At 38.7% G+C, this 19,508-nt stretch overlaps 2 protein-coding genes across 2 annotated transcripts in view; one reads left to right on the top strand and one right to left on the bottom strand.

The window, feature by feature from the left end:
* Positions 1-824: 824 nt before the first annotated feature.
* On the top strand, positions 825-13,117 carry tgm2b (transglutaminase 2b). The gene is made up of 13 exons (XM_014009628.1): positions 825-942; positions 5,107-5,286; positions 6,034-6,252; positions 6,516-6,634; positions 6,973-7,101; positions 7,212-7,389; positions 7,521-7,653; positions 7,755-7,858; positions 7,951-8,190; positions 10,030-10,305; positions 10,391-10,551; positions 11,871-12,007; positions 12,532-13,117. The coding sequence occupies exons 1-13, from the start codon at positions 933-935 to the stop codon at positions 12,680-12,682; spliced, it is 2,037 nt and encodes a 678-aa protein (XP_013865082.1). The 5' UTR covers positions 825-932; the 3' UTR covers positions 12,683-13,117.
* A 1,229-nt stretch (positions 13,118-14,346) lies between these two features.
* vstm2lb (V-set and transmembrane domain containing 2 like b) overlaps positions 14,347-19,508 on the bottom strand; it is a 25,923-nt gene continuing 20,761 nt past the window's right edge. The window contains exons 2-4 of the mRNA XM_014009627.1: positions 18,558-18,727; positions 17,782-17,826; positions 14,347-16,200 (exon numbers count right to left, since the gene is read on the bottom strand). Of these exons, the coding sequence (XP_013865081.1) occupies positions 15,922-16,200; positions 17,782-17,826; positions 18,558-18,727 (494 nt within the window). The 3' untranslated portion in view covers positions 14,347-15,921. The remainder of the gene's footprint in view (positions 16,201-17,781; positions 17,827-18,557; positions 18,728-19,508) is intronic.

Raw genomic sequence — 19,508 nt, 5'->3', positions numbered from 1 at the left:
GAATAAATATAACATAAAATAACATAACATGAAAAACTCTGCAATTTAATTTGTATTAGTTGAACTTGATGCATCTCTATGTAAAAAACTAGGATGTGTAACTAGTTAAAAAAAAAACATTTTCAGATCCTGGAATGTGAAGCCGATTATATGTAAAGTGGCCTGCCTTACAGTGAGCTTCCTCATGCTGCTGGAATGATCTGCTGCTGAAGAGCAGAACCAGACTGCAAGATGGACTTAACTTAATACTGAGAGTTAAGAGCAAGCAACCATCCACATATCATTTCCACAGTTATCAAGGAAAAACAAAACAAAGTTTTTCAGACTCTGGAAACAAAACAAAACTGTTGATTCACACAGCGCGCCAGAGAGCGTGTGCGCGCGCTTGTTTTTTCTTCATGGAGGGAGCTGACCATTTTTGACCACCTCCATGGTGAGGTTAGGTTMTAGAAATAACCGGTAAGTGAAGGGAAGTGCAAAGTCCCCATGAGGATAGAAGAACAGTGTGTGTGTGTTCACAGCAGACATATAGTGGGGGCAGAAGCCCCTGGTAAATGAGTRTGGGTACTTTCTCTTTTCCGAGCTCTATACCACCACATTTAACCACAAACTCTGCCAAGCCAAATTATTCCACCAAATAAACTCAGAGTACACTATTGCTTCATAGGAAAAAAAAAGTTGTGAAAGTAGTTTTACTGTAACGGAGGAGTGAATGTCTTTGTTGTGCCGCCGCCTGTGCGCGCGTGCTCCTCCTCGCTCCTACAACATWACCCCCCTCCTCCCCTCCTCCGTTCGTCTTGAGGGTCGCGCGTCAGACCATCTATAAAATGACTGCCTGGAAGACAGAAGAGCTCAGAAAAGACCGAGAGAGGAACCGGTTTCATTCTGAGCAGACATTTCTTTCAGACCAGTTCAGGTAAACTTCAGGAGTCATGGCGCAAGGTAAGCTCATTTAACACACCTGGAGGGAAACTGTAATCAACTGTTTTACTGGCGCCCAATACGAACTAGTTTAATGTGGTCACCTCGTTGTAAATTTGGATTTTTTTTCATTCTTTTGCTTTGTATTTGTTTAAATACTATTATGGAGGTACATGCTACAAACGTGGTTTTAAAAGTTGTGAGGATTTGCAATTTAAAGTTTTCAGTCTGTTTAGATAAATGGCATTTAGATAAACTGAATTTATAACGAGGGGAAAAAAACCCAAACAAACAGGATGAGAACCAGTAGGAAGAATTGTGCACTTGTGTGTGAAGTTTACTCAAGAATATTTTCACACCTGAATGTAAAGCCACAGAAAAAAATAAATAAATAAATAAATAAAAATAAAAATCCACAGATGGGTAAAATGGGTTTACATACACTATGACAGCTGAAAACATTTATTATTATTATTATTATTATTATTATTATTATTATTATATTTTTACATTGTTAATTCAAAATGCAAAACAAGAATAGCTGTTATTCTTTGCATAGATTCAGTTATTATTGCACTAAGCTGTGGGTGTCATGCAAATAGACAAGAAAACTTGAAATTAGTAATGCATTTTTTGTTCTTCCTATCCAACTAAAATATACAAACTCTGCAAGTTTTCCCATTTTGATCTTAAGTTCAAGCTAATTTAATTAAAACAACTGCCTTGACCAAAACACCACGTACATTAAAAAGATTATTTAGGAGCAATAAATTACTGAACAAAGTCAAACAGTTAATATCATATTTATCGTTACCGTATGTCAATAGTACTCAAACTGTGGGGCACAGGGGCCAGCCATGGGGTGGGGGCAAAGTTTGAGAACCACCTCTGAGTGTTAAGAATGTCTGCTGTTGAGTGCAGCTCCTGCAGGGTCAAACTTTCACACAGAGCTCTTGCTGTCATCAACAAGCTGCGATGCATAGTTTCCAAAGTAAACCCAGTTTTAGCACTGTCCACTCCAGCAGCCACACACAGCTGGAGTGACGGCTTCCCACGCTGATCTGAACATAAAGTTTCTCTCCACAGCATTTAAACCTGTTGCTCAGAGACTTAACAGGGATTTAACACAGCAGCTGAGAGCAGCTGAAGCATCCATTTATTGATACTATTCTTAAAGGTCCAGACCAGAACCCACAAATACTTTATAACCTTGTCAGGTTATTTATAAATGTCCAAATAATGAGCAATTAACATTCTTATGACCATACTATTAAATGTTGTTTTTGAATTTGGATGTCAAATAGCAAAAAGTAAAATGTTTCTCTCCCGTCTGTATTTATTTTTTTCAATTTCAAGGATTCTAACCATCCATTTAAGCATCTAAATTCAAGTGAACTAAATGCTGCTGAACACCCAAACACATGACACAGATTTTCCATGCGTTGCACATGTGTAGCAGCATTCATTTGGTCTTAAAGTGTCTGAGATGACCTGCGGTGAGCTGGGGTGTCACCTGGAGGACTGAAGGTTCCTTTCACCTCAGCCTGTTTGCGTAAAGCTAGCGGTGTTTACCTCTATGTCAGAGTTAGTTCTTCCTTTCGAGGGTAATACTGGCCTTAGTGTTGATGATGAGAACGTGTCTTTGTGTCGGAGAGGGCGTAGTTGGAAAGCATGGCTTTACACAGTATTTATAAAAGAGAGAAAACAGTCAAGAATCTCTGCACGAGCGTTACGAATCCATGCGAAGTAACACCAAGGAATTAGCTGGAGGTGAAGGATGTTTGACTCTGCACCATGTGTGCAGGCATGTCACAACTGCTTCACTTTAAATTCATTCAGCAGTAATGATGTTTTTAAGGTCAATCACCTTCTCCCAACAATAGCCAGAAAACAATAAAGAAAAGAAGACATACAGTATTGCAATTTCTCTCTCTCTTTCAGTTTTTTTTTCTTATAGTTCTGGTTTTCAGATCTGCACATGGCAATGATTTAGTAACTGTTCTAATGTTCTTTCACGGGTTTTAACGCAGTCTCCTGCCTTTTACAGTAAAGCGTTCTCCTCCAGATGGCTCTTCAAATACTTCTTTAAACAATAATTGCTCCCCAGGGTTGTTCTCGTAGTTTTTTGGCAGCTCATACTGTCTGTGAGTTTAGAAAAGCCTAAACAACTTCAATTACTTTTTGGACCGAGAGACTATAATCGGTAAAACATTGGATCCCAGACCAGTTCTGAGAAAGAATCTCGCAGAGTTCATGTAAAACAGCAGGAAGTCTTTACAGCTGTGTCTTTGTTTGCAGCCCAGACTTGACATCACTTCCTCAAGATGGTTTCATGGGCTGATGACCCAGTGTATGGGGAGATGCTCACTTACAGGGTAACATCAGTGGGAGTGTTACATCAGAGGACCCTAGTGTTTCCTTTAAACAAGAATTCAAAGGGTGTGACTTTATTTGTCATAGCTGCCTGAGAGGGTGAATGTGCAGGGAGTGACCGAGTTTTACAGGATGTGAGCTTCATTTATGTAGAAGGAACAAGATTCTGCTTGACCAGAGTCTAGTAAATTCAGTTTTAAAAAGAGAAAAAAATATGTAAATTAGGGCTGCACCGATTAGTTGATTAAGTAAATTTGTCGACGCAGATTTTTTATTATCGATTCGCTGTATTACATAAACACCATGTGAATGTTCATGCAATTCCATTTCGGTACCTAAATGCATCATTACGACCGTATTGGCATAAGAGTAGTGCGCTTTCGATGCTTGTCCTGATCGCAGCATCGCGCAAGAGCGTAATGACGTCAGCAGCAGCTGCTTCAGTTCAGTCTGAAGCTTGAAAGCCTCCAGCTCCTGGAGTAAAATTTACCGAACAGACCGCCTCTGAATTATCTGGTGGATTAATTATCTTGTGAACATGACGTTCGCTTGCTCAAAGTAAATAAAGTACCACCACTTTCTTTATTTCATCCACCATTAAACAGAGACCGGTGTTAGGTCGAGCKKSGTTCCCCCATCAGACGGTTCCCCCATCAGACGGTTCCCCCAGCGTCTCAAACAACAGAGGAGCTTCCCGACACACGTCTGACCTAAAGAGCACAAGCAGCCAACAAGTGTTGGACGTGTTCTGGATGTTCAAAACGTAGCTTAAATGCCTTTGATTTATTTTAACTGCATCCTCTTTTGTTTATTTGATTTAAACTTATTTGCCTTCCATGGACCTCCATCACACATTTTTCTAGTGGGGAAATGACATCAATAGAAACACGTGGAGCTGGATTTTAATTTGTGTAATAAGACAAAACTGTCTTGTTGTTTTCAAGAGTTTTCACCTTAAATAAATAAGTTACACAACTGATGTTACAATACAAAGAGTTGGATGTTGTCTTGATATTTGTTAATTTTTATATATTGAGAAATATGTTAAATTAAAAATAATAAATGTTTATTATGTTTTTTCCAGAGTGACTTGAATTTTGCATGATTTAGTTCATTTGTTAGATTGTTAACATCTTACACTATATTTCTTTTACTTGAATTTTATATGCTTTGGTTGAGATTTTATGTTGATGTTAAATCTTTTAAGCTTTTTTGTTAAAGAATTGACTCTAGAGTGCATATTTTGTGTCCATGAAAAAAACTATTAAAGAAAATATTACAATATTAAAGAACTGTTCTTGTTAATTTGATGAAAACATTTTAACTATCCAGTGCACTCAACAGAATAACTTATAGATTTGTTGTTAGAATAATCAATTAATCGAAAAAATAATCGTTAGATTAATCGATTAGAAAATAATCGTTTGGTACAGCACTAATGGAAATAGAGACCTTGTGTTTCCTACAAAAAAGCAGTGTGAATGTTTAATGCTGAAAGATTTGAAATTGGTGAATTTATTTGGAAAAAGCTCTAATTAGCTACAAAGTGGCTAAAAACAAAGAAAATGACTGAAAAAAGCGATGCGTGCCGAAAAATGTACGCAAGAAAAAAAATATCTCAGTAGTTTTCTTTCAGTGTCATAAGAAAACAAAAAATAACCTAAACATAAAAAAAATACAGTTACAAAAGGTTAGACTCACAATAAAATAAATTTGCATCTAGGACACAAGACAGTAATATAATATATACATGATAATAGTTGCAGTTTTGAAGTTATTTGTGTTCTTGTGTTTGTGTTTTCTTCACTGAAGCTTTGGACATCGATCACTGGAACCTGGAGTGTGAGTTTAACAACTGCGACCATCGCACCGACCTGAACGGAGTGGATCGACTCATTGTGAGGAGAGGCCAGCCCTTCTCTATCAGCTTATATCTTCGATCTGGCAGCTACCAGCCAGGCGTCAGCTCACTAGACTGCATAGCAGAAACAGGTCCTTAACTCCTTTTAGTAATTTTTTTGTATTGGACTAAAATAAAAACACAAGTTTCTTCTAGTAAAACCTCTTTTTGTACGGTACAGTGATCCCCAAAACATCTGCATTGAAATGTGTCAAATTGCTAATAGAAAGCATTGTGCTTATTTCCTGCCATTCTTGTTATGTGTTTGTTGACATTACTTCTGTTACCTATTCAAAAGTGAAAAGGAAAAGGAGCAGCAGTGGAAATAGAAAAAGAGAAGGCTTGGACAATGTAGCTACGAGATGTGCTTTGGTTTCCACTGTTAACTCCAAGCACCAACTTTTCAGCAATCTGTGTCTGTTATTGCTAGAAGCCAGAGACTTTGTCTGCATAATACAAAAATTCAAACCCATCTGTTTCTTTTTCAATGGAAGAAACCCCTTATGAGGAATCTGATAAGACACTCGCTGCAGAATGTCTGATGCAACAGGAAATGTTGCTTGCCCAGAGGGAAGCATGTGTCCAATTGTAGATAACGCTATCAAGTTTTAAAACAAACACACATTTTGAAGGATTGTAGCCAATAAATAGGTGGTCCAAATGTTTTTATCTGCTTTAGTTGGCCTAGCTGGGTGGAAAAAGTTAGATTAGAATTGGAGTGTATGACTGAATCTGTTGTTACACAGTTAGGCCATCCGTGCACAAAAACAAAATGTTTGAAGTAAACTGTTACAGTTTTCCAGGTACAAATGTTTTCATGAAGTCACTGTTCTGTGCAGGTCCTCAGCCCTCAGAGCAGTACGGCACCAGGGCACGCTTCGGCCTGTCTTCTAACATTGACACGTCCTGCTGGAGCGCCGCTGTCATCAGTCCCGCCGGGGACATGCTGGCCCTGTCCATCTGCTCTTCTCCCAATGCYCCTATTGGCCGCTACACACTCACCCTGGGGCAGTCGGGGAAGATCGAGTTCATTCTGCTCTTTAACCCCTGGTGTCCAGGTGGGCAAACACACCGTATGAGCCGAGCTGTCTGTCAGTCAGGGCCTGGAAAGTGCTTTGATGATCATGTTTCACTATGATGGATAAGATCTACTCAGGAGCAGCCATAGCCTTACAATCATCTCTTTGTTAATTACTGTGTGACTTCCAGCAGTGTTTCAGGAATTTGTTCAAAATAAACCAACACCACTACATCATCGGTCATGTACCAGTTAGAACATGTACAGTATGAGGACATTATTTGTCTTGTGTCCTGGTAACAGAGGATGCAGTATACATGGACGATGAGAAGAATTTGGCAGAGTACGTCTTGTCTCAGGATGGAATCATATTTCGAGGCAGCAACAAACATCCCTTACCCACTCCCTGGAATTTTGGCCAGGTACCAAGACCAACACTGACACTGTCAGCCCCTTAACATCCTACACACAATCAATCTGATAAGGCAGCACTGTGTCAGAGAGGTGAAGAGAAGAGAAAAAATATGCACCAGATAATTTATGATGTGTTATGTGTTACAAAACCTTTACATGATGGTARGCTTTGATAAAATGGACAGCTAGCATTTTCTACATCTAACTATATTAACTTATCACATTTTCAGAAAAGTTTTCATTAAAAGAAGCATGTTTATCTCCATTTTACTTTGTTCTTTCACATTTTTTGTCTTTACTGTCAGATTAATAATTCCTTTAACCATTTTACTTGATGCTGCTACAGTTTGAAAGTGGAATCCTGGATATTTGTCTGAGAATTTTGGATACGAATCCCAAATGTCTGCGTAATCCTGGAAAAGACTGCTCAGGGCGAAGGAACCCCATCTATGTGTCCCGGGTGCTGAGTGCCATGGTACGACCTGAAACTTGTTTTAATCTGTTCACATATAATCTTTTTTTGTTTGCATGTTTACCTATTTGTTTAATAATCATTTCACTTTACGTGTGAAAACTATCTGYCAGGTGAACTGTAATGATGATAAAGGAGTGCTGCTGGGAAGATGGCAAGGTGGCTTTGAAGGAGGCGTGAGRCCATTGTTTTGGCGGGGCAGTGTGGAGATTCTGCGTAATTGGGACAAGGAAGCCTGTGCGCCTGTTCGCTACGGACAGTGCTGGGTGTTTGCTGCAGTAGCCTGCTCGGGTAAGATCTGATGAAACACCTTCTATTTATCTTAAACATGCACAATATCAKCAGACATGTAAAAACACAGTTATGATCAGCGGTTTGTCTCTCTCTTGAGCATTAATATGTTTTATTATTGATGCCATCAGTTTCCAGAGCTCTGGGTATCCCTTGRCGAGTTGTAACCAACTACCATTCTGCCCACGACACCAACAGCAACCTGGTGATTGAGCGCTACGTCAATGAGAATGGGGAACTCATTCAAGGCAAAGAAATGATCTGGTTAGAACTCAGTTTCATTGMGTTTTCCTTATGACTACTGATAGATAAAGTGAGTAACAGTCTTCCAGATATTAGAGCTATGATGTGTTTTARATCTGAAGGAATTACCACTGCTGGGTGGAGAGCTGGATGTCCAGACCTGATCTCAAACCTGAKTTTAATGGCTGGCAGGCCAGTGACCCCACACCCCAAGAGAAGAGTGATGGTGACAAATGCATTTTAAACARATTTTGTCTTTTTTATTTGAGACTAGGATGATCTGTCAGGTTTAGTTGTGACATTTTCCACTCATCTCAGGTGTGTACTGCTGCGGCCCCATTCCTCTCAAGGCCATCAAAGAAGGCGAGCTCACCTTTAAGTATGACGGCCCGTTCGTGTTTGCTGAAGTCAATGCTGATGTTGTCACATTTATGAAGAAAAAAGACGGCAGCACTTCCACTGTCACTACAACCACTGTGGTGGGTCAGAAGATCAGCACCAAGAGTGTTGGCAGTGACACCAGAGAAGACATCACTCATCTCTACAAGTACCCTGAAGGTAGCAAACGCTCCTATACTGTACATACTTGCCAAATGCCTTTTTTTCTTTTTTGACTAACCTTTACCTTGACTTAGTTGAAGACTTTTATACTTTTCTATGCTGATAAGGTGCTATTGATAACTCTTTGCAAGACTGTCAGATTTGGAGGGAGTGGAACTCTCCCRGTCAGAGTTGGTTAAATTTTTGGATGTCTGTCTAGACAGGGAGCTTAACTGGAAAAAACATCAATGAAAAGTGTAAGAAGGCAGTAATGTGTCTACACCAGTGCCATAGAGTTACAGGGGTGCTACCCCAAAGGTTATTAGATGGATCTACATGGCCATAGTCTAGCCTAGCTATGCTATGCTATGCTATTATGATGAGTTCGAGTTCAAGTTGGGGTGGCAAGAGTTATACTCATCCATGTGGAATGAGTGGCCTGCCTGAGCATAAACAGGTTCCTTCAGAACAACACCCGCGGCAGCCATGGAAGTCCTACTGGACCTGAATCCACTAGATTCTTAGGGGAGGCTGCATTCAGTGCAGTAACGTTATGCCAGTCTGGTAGGTGGAAAAACCTARCTGACTCAAAGCACATCTGGGTCCTGAAGACATAATCTTCAAAAAGTACAATTTTGAGCCAAGTTTTAGGACAGAGATTGAAGATAGGTCTGCCTGAAGCTGAGATATATGTAATCCATCAGTCTCTCAAAGACCTTCAGTGTACACAGAAGGCAATATCGTAACAGATATCCAAGTGGCTGTTAAGGTTTTCCAAGAACCACACATTGCGTCATTGCTGGCTTGGGAGTGTGCCGAAGCAGTCAAACAACTGAGGAGAGATAATAGTGTTACTGTTCAATGGGTACCAGGACATAGTGGTGTTAACGATAACGAGAGAGCTGACTACCTTGCATTAGCTGGCAGTCAGGCCCACTTCAAAGGACCAGAGCCTGGATTAGARGTCAACATTCAATCCGCTGGAGGGAACTGATGAACTGCAGACAGGAACGGGAACTGTTAAATGGCCAAAGTCTTAGGTTTGGAAAAGTTCTCATCGCCCTGACAAGGAAAACTTTAAGTACACTGGTTGGAATCCTAACTGGGCACATCCCAGTCAATGGTTTGTGTCATATTTATTTATAAAGCACTTTTAAAACAGTTAAAGCTGCACCAAAGTGCTGTACAAAAATCAATTAAAACACTATTTCTAATAAAAGAAAACAATCATWAAAATAACTTATAACAATTATAATAAATCACAAAGACTTAAATTCCATAGGGAAAAAAGGGTCTTAAAAAGCACCTTAAAATCATTCTATCCTTGAACAGACCTAATATAAGAAAGCAGCTTATTCCATAGATTTGGAGCCATTACAGAAAAGGCGTAAAAAAATTCTTCTTCTTTTTTGTTAATTTGCATCTTCACAAACCACAGAACAACTTTAGACAGACATAACCAATGTGAAGAAGTGTGAACTGCACGGCACCATGTTAGCTGAAACCAAACATAGCATATCAGTACAAAGGTCTCATGCCAGCTGTCACCTAGAAGGGAGGGGGATTTATAGTTTGAGCCTGTTCGTTTTCTCAGAACCTTCTTCTGCTGAGCTGATCAGGAATTCCTCTGAACTTTAGAATTCTTCGAGTCAAACAGCTGCAACTCAGCCAAAAGTGGATCATACAACAATATAATATACCCAAGCAGAGCAATAAATCTACAACAGAACAGCAAAAAAGTGTCTCTGAAAATAAAGTTTGTTTCTTATTTTTCATGTCAAATGTTTTATAGTACTATTGTAAACACAACTATGTTAGTGCTTCTGTCATTTTTGTGTGGTGTGTTTACATTCCCAGGTTCAGATGAAGAACGGGAGACTTTCAAGAAAGCCAACCACCAAAACAAGCTGCTGCAGGAGAGGCCAGATCCAGGCCTCCAGCTCAGCATCAAAGTGACATCAGACATGATGAAGGGCTGTGACTTTGACGTGTTTGCTGTTGTTACTAACAACACAGAAAGTGAGAAATTGTGTCGCCTGGTGTTCGGATCCTGTGCCGTGTCCTACAGCGGGGTCACAGGAGGGAACTGTGGCTTTAAAGACCTGCTCAATGTAGCACTCTCTCCAGGAGCAGGTGAACCTTGTCACCATGTGAGTATGTTGGTGACGTGCCACTAGCTATTTTTAAACCAAAATATTCTGCATGTTTTTTCTTTTAGAAAAGCGAGTTCCACTGCGGCTGAATTACTCCAAATATGGTGGCCAACTCACGGAGGACAACTTAATCCGTCTGGCAGCTCTGCTGCTGGACTACTCCAGTGGAGAGGCAAAGCTGACTGTGAGAAACATTGTTCTGGACAATCCTGAGATCAAAGTTAAAGTGAGTACCAAACAGATGTTTATGATAGAATAGAATAGAATAGAATAGAATAGAATAGAATAGAATAGAATAGAATAGAATAGAATAGAATAGAATAGAAATTGCCTTTATTGTTCCACAGAGGAGAAATTCAGGTGATGCAGCAACATCAGGTTCACACAAACAGTTTCAAAACTGTGGAAAGATGAATAAAAAACAAGATTAACACTAATAACAATAATAGTAATTAATAATAAGAAAAAATTGTACAGGTTTACAAAACATATACTGTGCAGTTATTAAAATAGAAATAAGACAGAAAGAAAATGTGATAAGTGTTGCTGAATTTGGCCACACAGTAAAAAGTAAAATAGGAGCCTGAATGTGTGTTTAGCATTGYTTTCTATACATAGAACAGGATGGAAGCAGCAACTACTACTGATTTTTTTTTTACATTATTGCTTAACCTGTCCTTCAGATAACCACATGTAAATGGTACATTTTTAATATTTATGTCGAGATGACCCACTTATTGAGTCACTGTTCATAATCTGATACTTGAAATTTACATAAAATGACACAAATTGCAACATGACACATAAGACAGATATAAAAAAGATGCTGCAATAAAGATTTATGTAAAAAAGAGCATCTGTACTCTCATCTGATATCAGCTGAGGGAACAAGCAGCAGACAAACTGTGGGATAAAGAGGAGCAGAACTGACTGACAAGGATAAGGCTGGAGTGGGAGGATACAGACAGATGTGATAATTACCCATAAATCCACAATAAAACAGTTTAAATTACAAAAACAAACTCTTAATGTCCTAATTAAGAGCTGGAGGAATAAACGTCTTTTTGTTTGAATCTTAAGCTGATGAATAGCTACAAAGCTGGAGCTTTCATACAGTGGAAAGTGTGTAACTGTTTCACTAGGTTTCGTTACGAAGGAGCGACAAGCTTTGAAGACCCTGGAAGAAACACAATGAAATTATATTAAAAAAAATTAGAAACATGAGATGCTGTGAGATCCTGACAAGGAGTTTAGGTTGTGTTCTTTTGACTTCATAAACAAGATGTTTTAGTTTTTATGCAGTAAGTCTTTTGCAGATCTCTGTCTCCGGTTACACTTTCAAACATTGTCTGTTCACTCATGTGGTATCTTTTAAAACATTTTTTTGAACCTAATCAAAGATCTGAAAACTCAGCATTACTGTAGTCATATATTACTATTCAAACGTGTTTTTGTTGGATTATTTGTGAAAATATAGGACAACATCCACACAAGTACCTGTGCACCTTGGGTCTTTATTTAATTAAAAGTGTCTGTGTTCTACAGATCCTGGGTGAACCAAAGGAGAATCGGAAGCTGGCTGCAGAGATTACCCTCCAGAATCCGCTACCAGAAACACTGGATAACTGCTGCTTCAGCATCGAGGGGGCCAACCTGACTGGAGGTTGCATCATCTCTGAGAGGTTAGTAAGTTTATGTTGTAACCCAGCTGAGCAGAGAGTCATCCAAGTGGGAAGGACAAGTCAAACTTTTGACCTGTTCAAAAATATTACTTCCTGATTTGATATGAATTTATAAGAGATGTTTTGTTTTGGCTGCATTATTTGTTGCCCTGCACACTGCAGTATTTATCCATCTGACTTGGAGCAGAAATTTACAGCACTGAGGATTGTTTGTGATTAGAAAGAACAACTAACCATCAGGACTCTTAAATGTAATCCATTCGGATTTGATTGGATCAAGTTAGTTTAGCAAGTATTTACTGTCCATTTTATAAGAAAAATCACAGTGACAGTTCAGTAGTGTATGATTTATTGTGCGTTTGAACTCTGCAACTCTGTCTGCATCAACTCCATAAATAGTCAAAAATATGAGTTCTTTTGTTTGTGGCAATTTATCTTCTGAGTGGGGTTTATTTAATCTTGAGACCACGATAAACCCTTCCTGCTGCTTTCACAACTTTAATGCTTAAATATTTACCTTACAGGCTGGGCTGCACGGTGGGACCTGGGGAAGAAGCCAAAGTTAAAATTTACTTCACTCCCACTCGTTCTGGGCTGAGGAAGCTGGTAGTTGACTTTGATAGTAACAAGCTGTGTCACGTCAAGGGTTACAGAAACGTCATTATTGGAAAATAAATCCATCTCATTAGGTTGGGAACGTTTTACTTTCTTTATCAGAGCTTTATAGCAATATTAGAACATGTGAATGCTCATTTTTATTTTATACTCATTTATCTTCTTTTATTGCTTATATTGGTGCTATATTTTATGTTATAGAGCCATAAACATTTTAATGTGACAAAAGAGTGATTTGTGCTCACTAAAGCTTTGAAAAACAATATGGATACTTTGATCTAACAGTTTGAAGTACTAATAAATATTTGTAGTGAGCAGTAGTAACATTTACTGTAAAACCTTTGTACTTTTGTATTCAATAAAAACACTATGTAACAAGTTAAAAATGCTGTTTCTCTGCTGCATGTGGTGAGATGTTAGCATCTGGTTTAAGGCTGGATCTCATGTTCACATTTGGCAAACATTAAAAACTGTATTTCTGTGTCTGATTATAAATAATCCTAAAACACTATGTTGACGTAACTCATAGGTGTAACCCTGCACAGCTGAATGAGCACCTCCAGTCACTGCAAATATGCTGCTCTAAGTGTTTCTGCACATCCCACCTAACATATGGAAATAATAGACACCATGTATTCATCCTAAAAACTTTCCAACTCATAACTTCTCTTTACACCTGGGGTACTCATCACTTCATGCGCAGGCACAGCAATGTGAGGTATTCCTTAAAAAATGCCTTAAAGAGGCAGTTCAGATTTACTGTGGGGGAGTTTGTGAAAACTGATAAATAATTAATATCCTACCTGTTGTAGATATTTCTTTATAAAACATAAAATCAGAGAAAGTTAAACTCTAAAAAGAGTGATTTGAAAAGCTGGTCAATAACCCAGACATATTGTTGCCATTATACAATTCTAATCTCAAAGTGAACACCGGTTTATGTAAATACTGTGATAAAACCCTTACACTGCAGACATAAATAACATTACATGGTTATTTTGGCAGAAATATTTAGTGCCCCATGCTGCACAACTCTGGCTGCTCCAGCCGTGTGCAAATAATCAGAAAACTCCAATGTCAACATTGATAAATTAGTGTTTGCATGGACTTTTCTGATTTATTTTCCTTTTAAGTTGGGTTTTTTTTTATTTTCTGAAATCAGAAAAAAAAGTTGGGGTTGTTTTAAGACAGCAGCAATCTACTATGGTCTAGGCCCTTCTAGTCATAATCTGGTCAATCCAGTCAGGATTAAACTGTTTCTCTGAACAGGTCATTCAAAGAGTTATTTACAACGGGTAAGATATCATTTGTTCATAACCTAAGCCCACTTTAGAAGGTCTGAACTTTTACTTTAAAGTAGTCAAATCCTGCTTTTAAATCCTTTTCCACATTTAGTTCAGCTGGGGTATTAAGTGGAACTGCAATCCTTTGGTCTGAATTCCAAGACCCCCTTTCACTCCTTTATGAGATGTATCTCAAATCAGTTCATTTTGATACTGTTTAAATCCAAACGAGGAGCTTCACACCCCACCCCCCTCCAGCTTCCAGAGCATCCATTCTAGTTTGACAGAGGGGTTTATGTCTATCTAGCTGTGCAAAAACATTTTATTTACAAATTTATTAAAAGATGTCAACAACGGAAGACTTGTCCATCCAGCCTTACATGTTTGAGCCAGAGTCTGACCCAGAGCCAGAGGAGAATGAAGATGATGAAATTGTAGTTGGTAAGTCCAGACCTTATATTTGACATAATAGTTCAGAAAAAACATGTAAACTATGACTCAACAGAAGATAAAGACARCATTGCAGCTTTTCCTGCACTGTTAGAGAATTAGAGTTCACAACAAAATGTARTTAATGGCTAAAAAAGTGAACTTTTCATTACATGCCCCTTTTGATGATTTGATACACAAATACACCACTCCTTGCAAAACATATAAGAACCAAATCCAAGTTATATAATGTTTGAATCATTTTTACATTGTTGCCAAAATAACAGCACACCCTCTTTTTGTCCCTGTTTTTGTGATATTTGTTTTATTTTTAAATTACACCCTATGAGAGGAATTTCAGCAACATCCTGCTGTTACAAATTGCATATTAAAACTGTCTAGTCCAAGTCATGATACTCATCAATACTAATGTCTCATTTATTAGCTTTGTGTGTGTTCTGTAGGTGGTATTTGTTATGTGCAGATACAATAAAAACACTTTTACTGATCAGTCCATTGGAGTGTTTTTGCCTCATTACAAAACTATTCATTTAGGAGAATAAAGGTGTGCTGCCCCCTGCTGGATAAAAACATGAACTTATTCGTGTAGCGGAGAAAGCTTCTACAGTCAACAGTAGAGGGCAGCAACACACCAACTTTCAAATGTTAAAACAAATTCTCCCATCTGATTTGTTATGGAAATACTGTTTAGAACATTTCATGGATATAATTATGTGAGAGTTTAGAGAAAGACAAACCAAAGAGATTATTCTTTTCAACAAACATCCACAAATTGTTCAGTTRAACCAAAGCAAGAAATGTGCTCATTCTTTAAAACTGATAAGATACAGTTTCTTTGCTGCCAAACCCTAGATTTTCTCCCAAAAATGTGCAATTTATTGTCCAACACACAGTAAATGTAACAGAGGAACAAATCACAGATTAAATAAAGAGAAATTTCAGCATGTTTCCTTACAATCAAGTTTTAACATTAACAAACAACAAGAGCACTAAGATCAAACACAGTAAAGAAACAAATGAGGTTCTTCATAAGAACTGAGACAAACATCAATACTGAGAATGATGAGAAAGGATTGGCTTGACTAACACAGGAAACTAATCTTGGTTGTATTATTTGGTTAAGATGCACATATAATTTAGTTGTTAATGTACGTTAAAAAGTCCACAACATAAACATGATTAAGGAGAATTGGTTTGCCATCTTTATGAGACAAAATCATACATTTGTACTGTGACATTTAAGGCATGGTTCAGAATACTAAATGCACTGTTTTTTACTCAGAAGCAAATCTTCTGAGAATTTAACACAAAATTCAATTTATTCTCTGAGTCTTTGCAAACGTTTYAACTGTTCAGATTAAATATGATAAACTAGAGAAAGAAACAGTATTTTTTATTGTACCTGCATCACTGAATATCAGCATCCATGATAAAAAAATAATAATTTAATGTCAGCAGAAACAAACCAACATGAGCATTAGGACAACACATAACTTGAAAACAAAGAGATGACAGTCCTTTCTTGCAGATAAATCATGAACATGCAGCTGGGCTAAAAGCCTCCTCCTACAGTCTGAGCTCTTCCTCACCTCCCTGCTCCCCGTCTGCAGGGAGGAGGGAGGGAGGGTGACCCCCCTGTGAGCGCTGTTCTGGTTCCTGCAGCTGGACTCTGCTGGACTCCTGGCTCCTCTCCGGCTCCACTTTGAGGTACGCCTGCACGCGGTACTGCTGCGCCACAGGACCACTGTGATCGATAACGTGGCACTCGTAGGTGCCCTCGTCTGCCGGTTTGACGCTGGAGAGGCGGAGCTTGTGGGAGATGTTGCTGCCGGCCACTTTTACCACCTAGTGAGGAACAAAGAAGCAGAACTAAAACTTACATGAAGTCTTTGGAAACATCCAAAATGGGACGAACRTTTTTTTTTTWAATTATATATTAGGACATAATTACAGGATTGAAACTTTACCAGGTTTGAAAAATATTCAACACTTACCTCAAGTGAAAATCTAAGAGCCCTGTCATGATTTAATCTTTAACCTTTTCACTAAGGCCTATAGAGTCTGCAATGTGCGGAGTCCAGTGACATCGAATAATAAAAAATGAGCACAAGTCTTTATGAAAGATACAGACATTGCTGGAGTCAGATTATATAAGAATATGTTGTTTTTTATTTGAATTGTTTAAAGGTACCCCACACAAGGTGGGTAATGGCCAAAGGAACAAACCATTAATTTTTGGTGATGTTCCGGATCAAAATGCAGATCCAGGAATTTTCTTTTTAATTCGAGTGAATCAATCAGTCTATGCAAAGTGTCATTACGTCAYACGCATGTCTGTAAGAAACAGGAAGTAGAAGTCGCAAACTCGCAGGGTCCACACATCCCAGGACAATGGAGAGAAGTTATCAGGAATGTGTTGCTACTAAAGTTGTAATTATTCTGTTAACTTGTTTTGGTGATGTACATGCTGTCTGGAGATGTAGAAAAAGAAATGCGATTCTCTTCACGTTACGGGAATAACTGAGAAGACGCTGACAGCGGGGGGTGGGTCTAGCTGAAGTCGCAGGAGGAGCCGAGCRGAAGCTGGTACCGAGACCGGTACCGTTCAGACAGTGAGAACAGCTGATCAACCATGTGAGGTAAATGTTTGCTGATTTATCGAATCATGAAGCAAGATGATGATACTGGAATCTGGATCTGGTGATCCAGAACACAGAAAAATATGGGGTATATCAAAAGGGCTAGAGATGTCCAACTAAGACCAAATTGTAGCTGAATCAGTACTGAATCAGTACGGCACCAACACATTTGATGTAACTTCAAGTGTTATGAAGATAGATCCAAAAAAAAATAAATAAATAAAACTGCCATTAACTAGGGACAGGGGAAATTGGCCTTGCGCGCTAGTTATTATTTGATGTTCATTCCTGGGAAGGCTGAAAGCTGTCTTTAAAGTTTTARGCTTGTGAAAAATCTTTGCAAATTGCTTGGAAATTACCGACCACTTTCTCCAGATGAATAAAAAGCAACAGTCATTGCTGATGTCTTTCCACCCTGTCGTTGTGCTAACACACCCGTTTGCTTCAGAACAGCAAACTGTTAGAAATCCTGTTTTTACAGAGGTGGTCACACTGATGATGATCAGTTTGTCAGTGAATTTGATCAGCAGCCCCTGGTTTTGCCTTTCTCATATAGCAAGGGTAGGCTTCGCTGATGTTTAATAAATAAATACATTCTGAAACCTGCTGCATTTTTTTTATATTTAATTGAACAATTTCACCACCTGGTAAAGACCTAACTTTTTTTTCTCGTTACATCCTGTTATGTTAAACCCTAAAAGCAGAAGATGAGTTTTCTATTTTCCATGAATGTGTTTATAAGGGTAGCTTATATGTAAAGTCCTTTTTTATGCCATTAAATGCTTACACTAATTTTTGTTGCCTCTTTGGGTCTCTCCTCCAGGGTRTGAACCTGCACACAAACAGGGACAAACATCAGTTGCAGAAAACAGTTTATGCATCTTTAAAGGATCATATTTTGKAGCAATGTCTCCCTGCAGCAACACGAACCAACAAGTCTGATGCTTCCAAAACCTTTTTAACCAAGACTCTGTGTTCTTTTTGTTGTTGCCACTTCGTGTTGTTCAGCTTTAGATGTGCGCATGCTTACATCAACATCCACTCCACATCAGCAGGCTCTGAGCAGGAGTGTGTGTGATTATGTATGCAGAAGCACAGGGGTATTCTTTTGGGCATTGGTATGAATTATTCATGGAGTGGAGAGAGATTTTGAAAATCTATTTCTTTCTCAGTGCCAATTATAGTGTCTAGAGGCACACCAGGGGAGTCTGAGCCTCCCCCATGATGGGATGGAGTCAACCTGTTCCCCTACTGCTGGCAAATGCTAATCAGCAATTATACCTTCGTTTTCATGCCACGAGGTTTCTGCCATGGCTTATATTACATTTCACTTTCACTGATACACAGTAAACTTTTAGGCTCAGCCCACATGGTTCCGAAAAGTGTTGGAAATTTTGGGATTCAGCAGGCTTGCTACGTGGTTCGATTCCTAAAACCAGACGGGCACTCTGGGAGTCTTTACACAGGTCTAAAGTTGTGTCTGATAAAAGCCCAAAAKTCAAAACTGTTGTGATTTCTTTGCTCTCTGAGTGGAAAAAAAAAGTTTATTTGTTTTCTGCTTACATTGTTGGTGACGTGTGCAGGCAACTCGTGCCAGCRCCTGTGGTTCTTGATGTACCACCACTGAATCTCCAGGGAGTAGGAAGTAAAACCTGCCCCTCTGAAAGAGCAGGCCATCTCCACGTCCTCGCCGCTGTGTGTTGTGATGTCATGTGGGACCTCGGTGAAGAGAGCTGCAACAGAGAGGAAGAGAACCTAACTAAGAACTGGCCAAAGCTGAACAAATATGATCGCCTAAAGCAGGGGCGTCTAATCCTGGTCCTGCATGTTTTAGAAGTTTCTCTGCACAAACACGCCTGATTTTAATGAATAGCTGATTAGCAGGCTTCTGWAGAACTTGAAGAGTTGATTCAATCACTGAATCAGGTGCGTTGGAACAGGAAAAGAAGTAAAACATGTAGGGCAGCAGCCCTCGAGGACCAGGARTGGACATCAGTGGTCTAAAGTCACCTGCTGAGTCATCCACTGTTARTGTGTGGGATTTAAACGCAACAATATAATGAAAATTATAGTTTTGCATCATTTATGGTCACCAGTAGCCTGGCCCTTGCCTTCCTACGCAGTTCCGCTCAATTCTAGCGAAGGAKAAGMGTCTGGTTTTTACCAGGCTAGGTCACCAGACAAGTTCAATTTAATACAATGCAGATTTTCTTTGATCTAAAACTTACTAATTTTGATTTACATTTATTAAATCTGAGTGTTTTTACTGTATTATAACAGTCTTAAACTATAATAGTCTGTGAATATCAAACTCACTGTTTCAATGTCAAAAAAAGTTGTCAAACAGGAGGTTACCTTCTCAAATAATGGGGCAGTGAGGTGTCAGGTGTTTGGAAAAAAATCAATACTCTGTATATATTTTAAAGAATTTATTGTCCATAAAGATGGAGCACCAGAAATCAAGATACCTTGAAGTAAAAATATATATTTTGCTATTCGTTTAATATAAAAACA

Source organism: Austrofundulus limnaeus, unplaced genomic scaffold (genome assembly GCF_001266775.1).
Source record: "Austrofundulus limnaeus strain Quisiro unplaced genomic scaffold, Austrofundulus_limnaeus-1.0 Scaffold60, whole genome shotgun sequence".
In the NCBI taxonomy this organism is placed as follows: Eukaryota; Metazoa; Chordata; class Actinopteri; order Cyprinodontiformes; family Rivulidae; genus Austrofundulus; species Austrofundulus limnaeus.
Note: the sequence above shows the minus strand (reverse complement) of the source record. Positions and strands in the feature narration are given on the sequence as shown.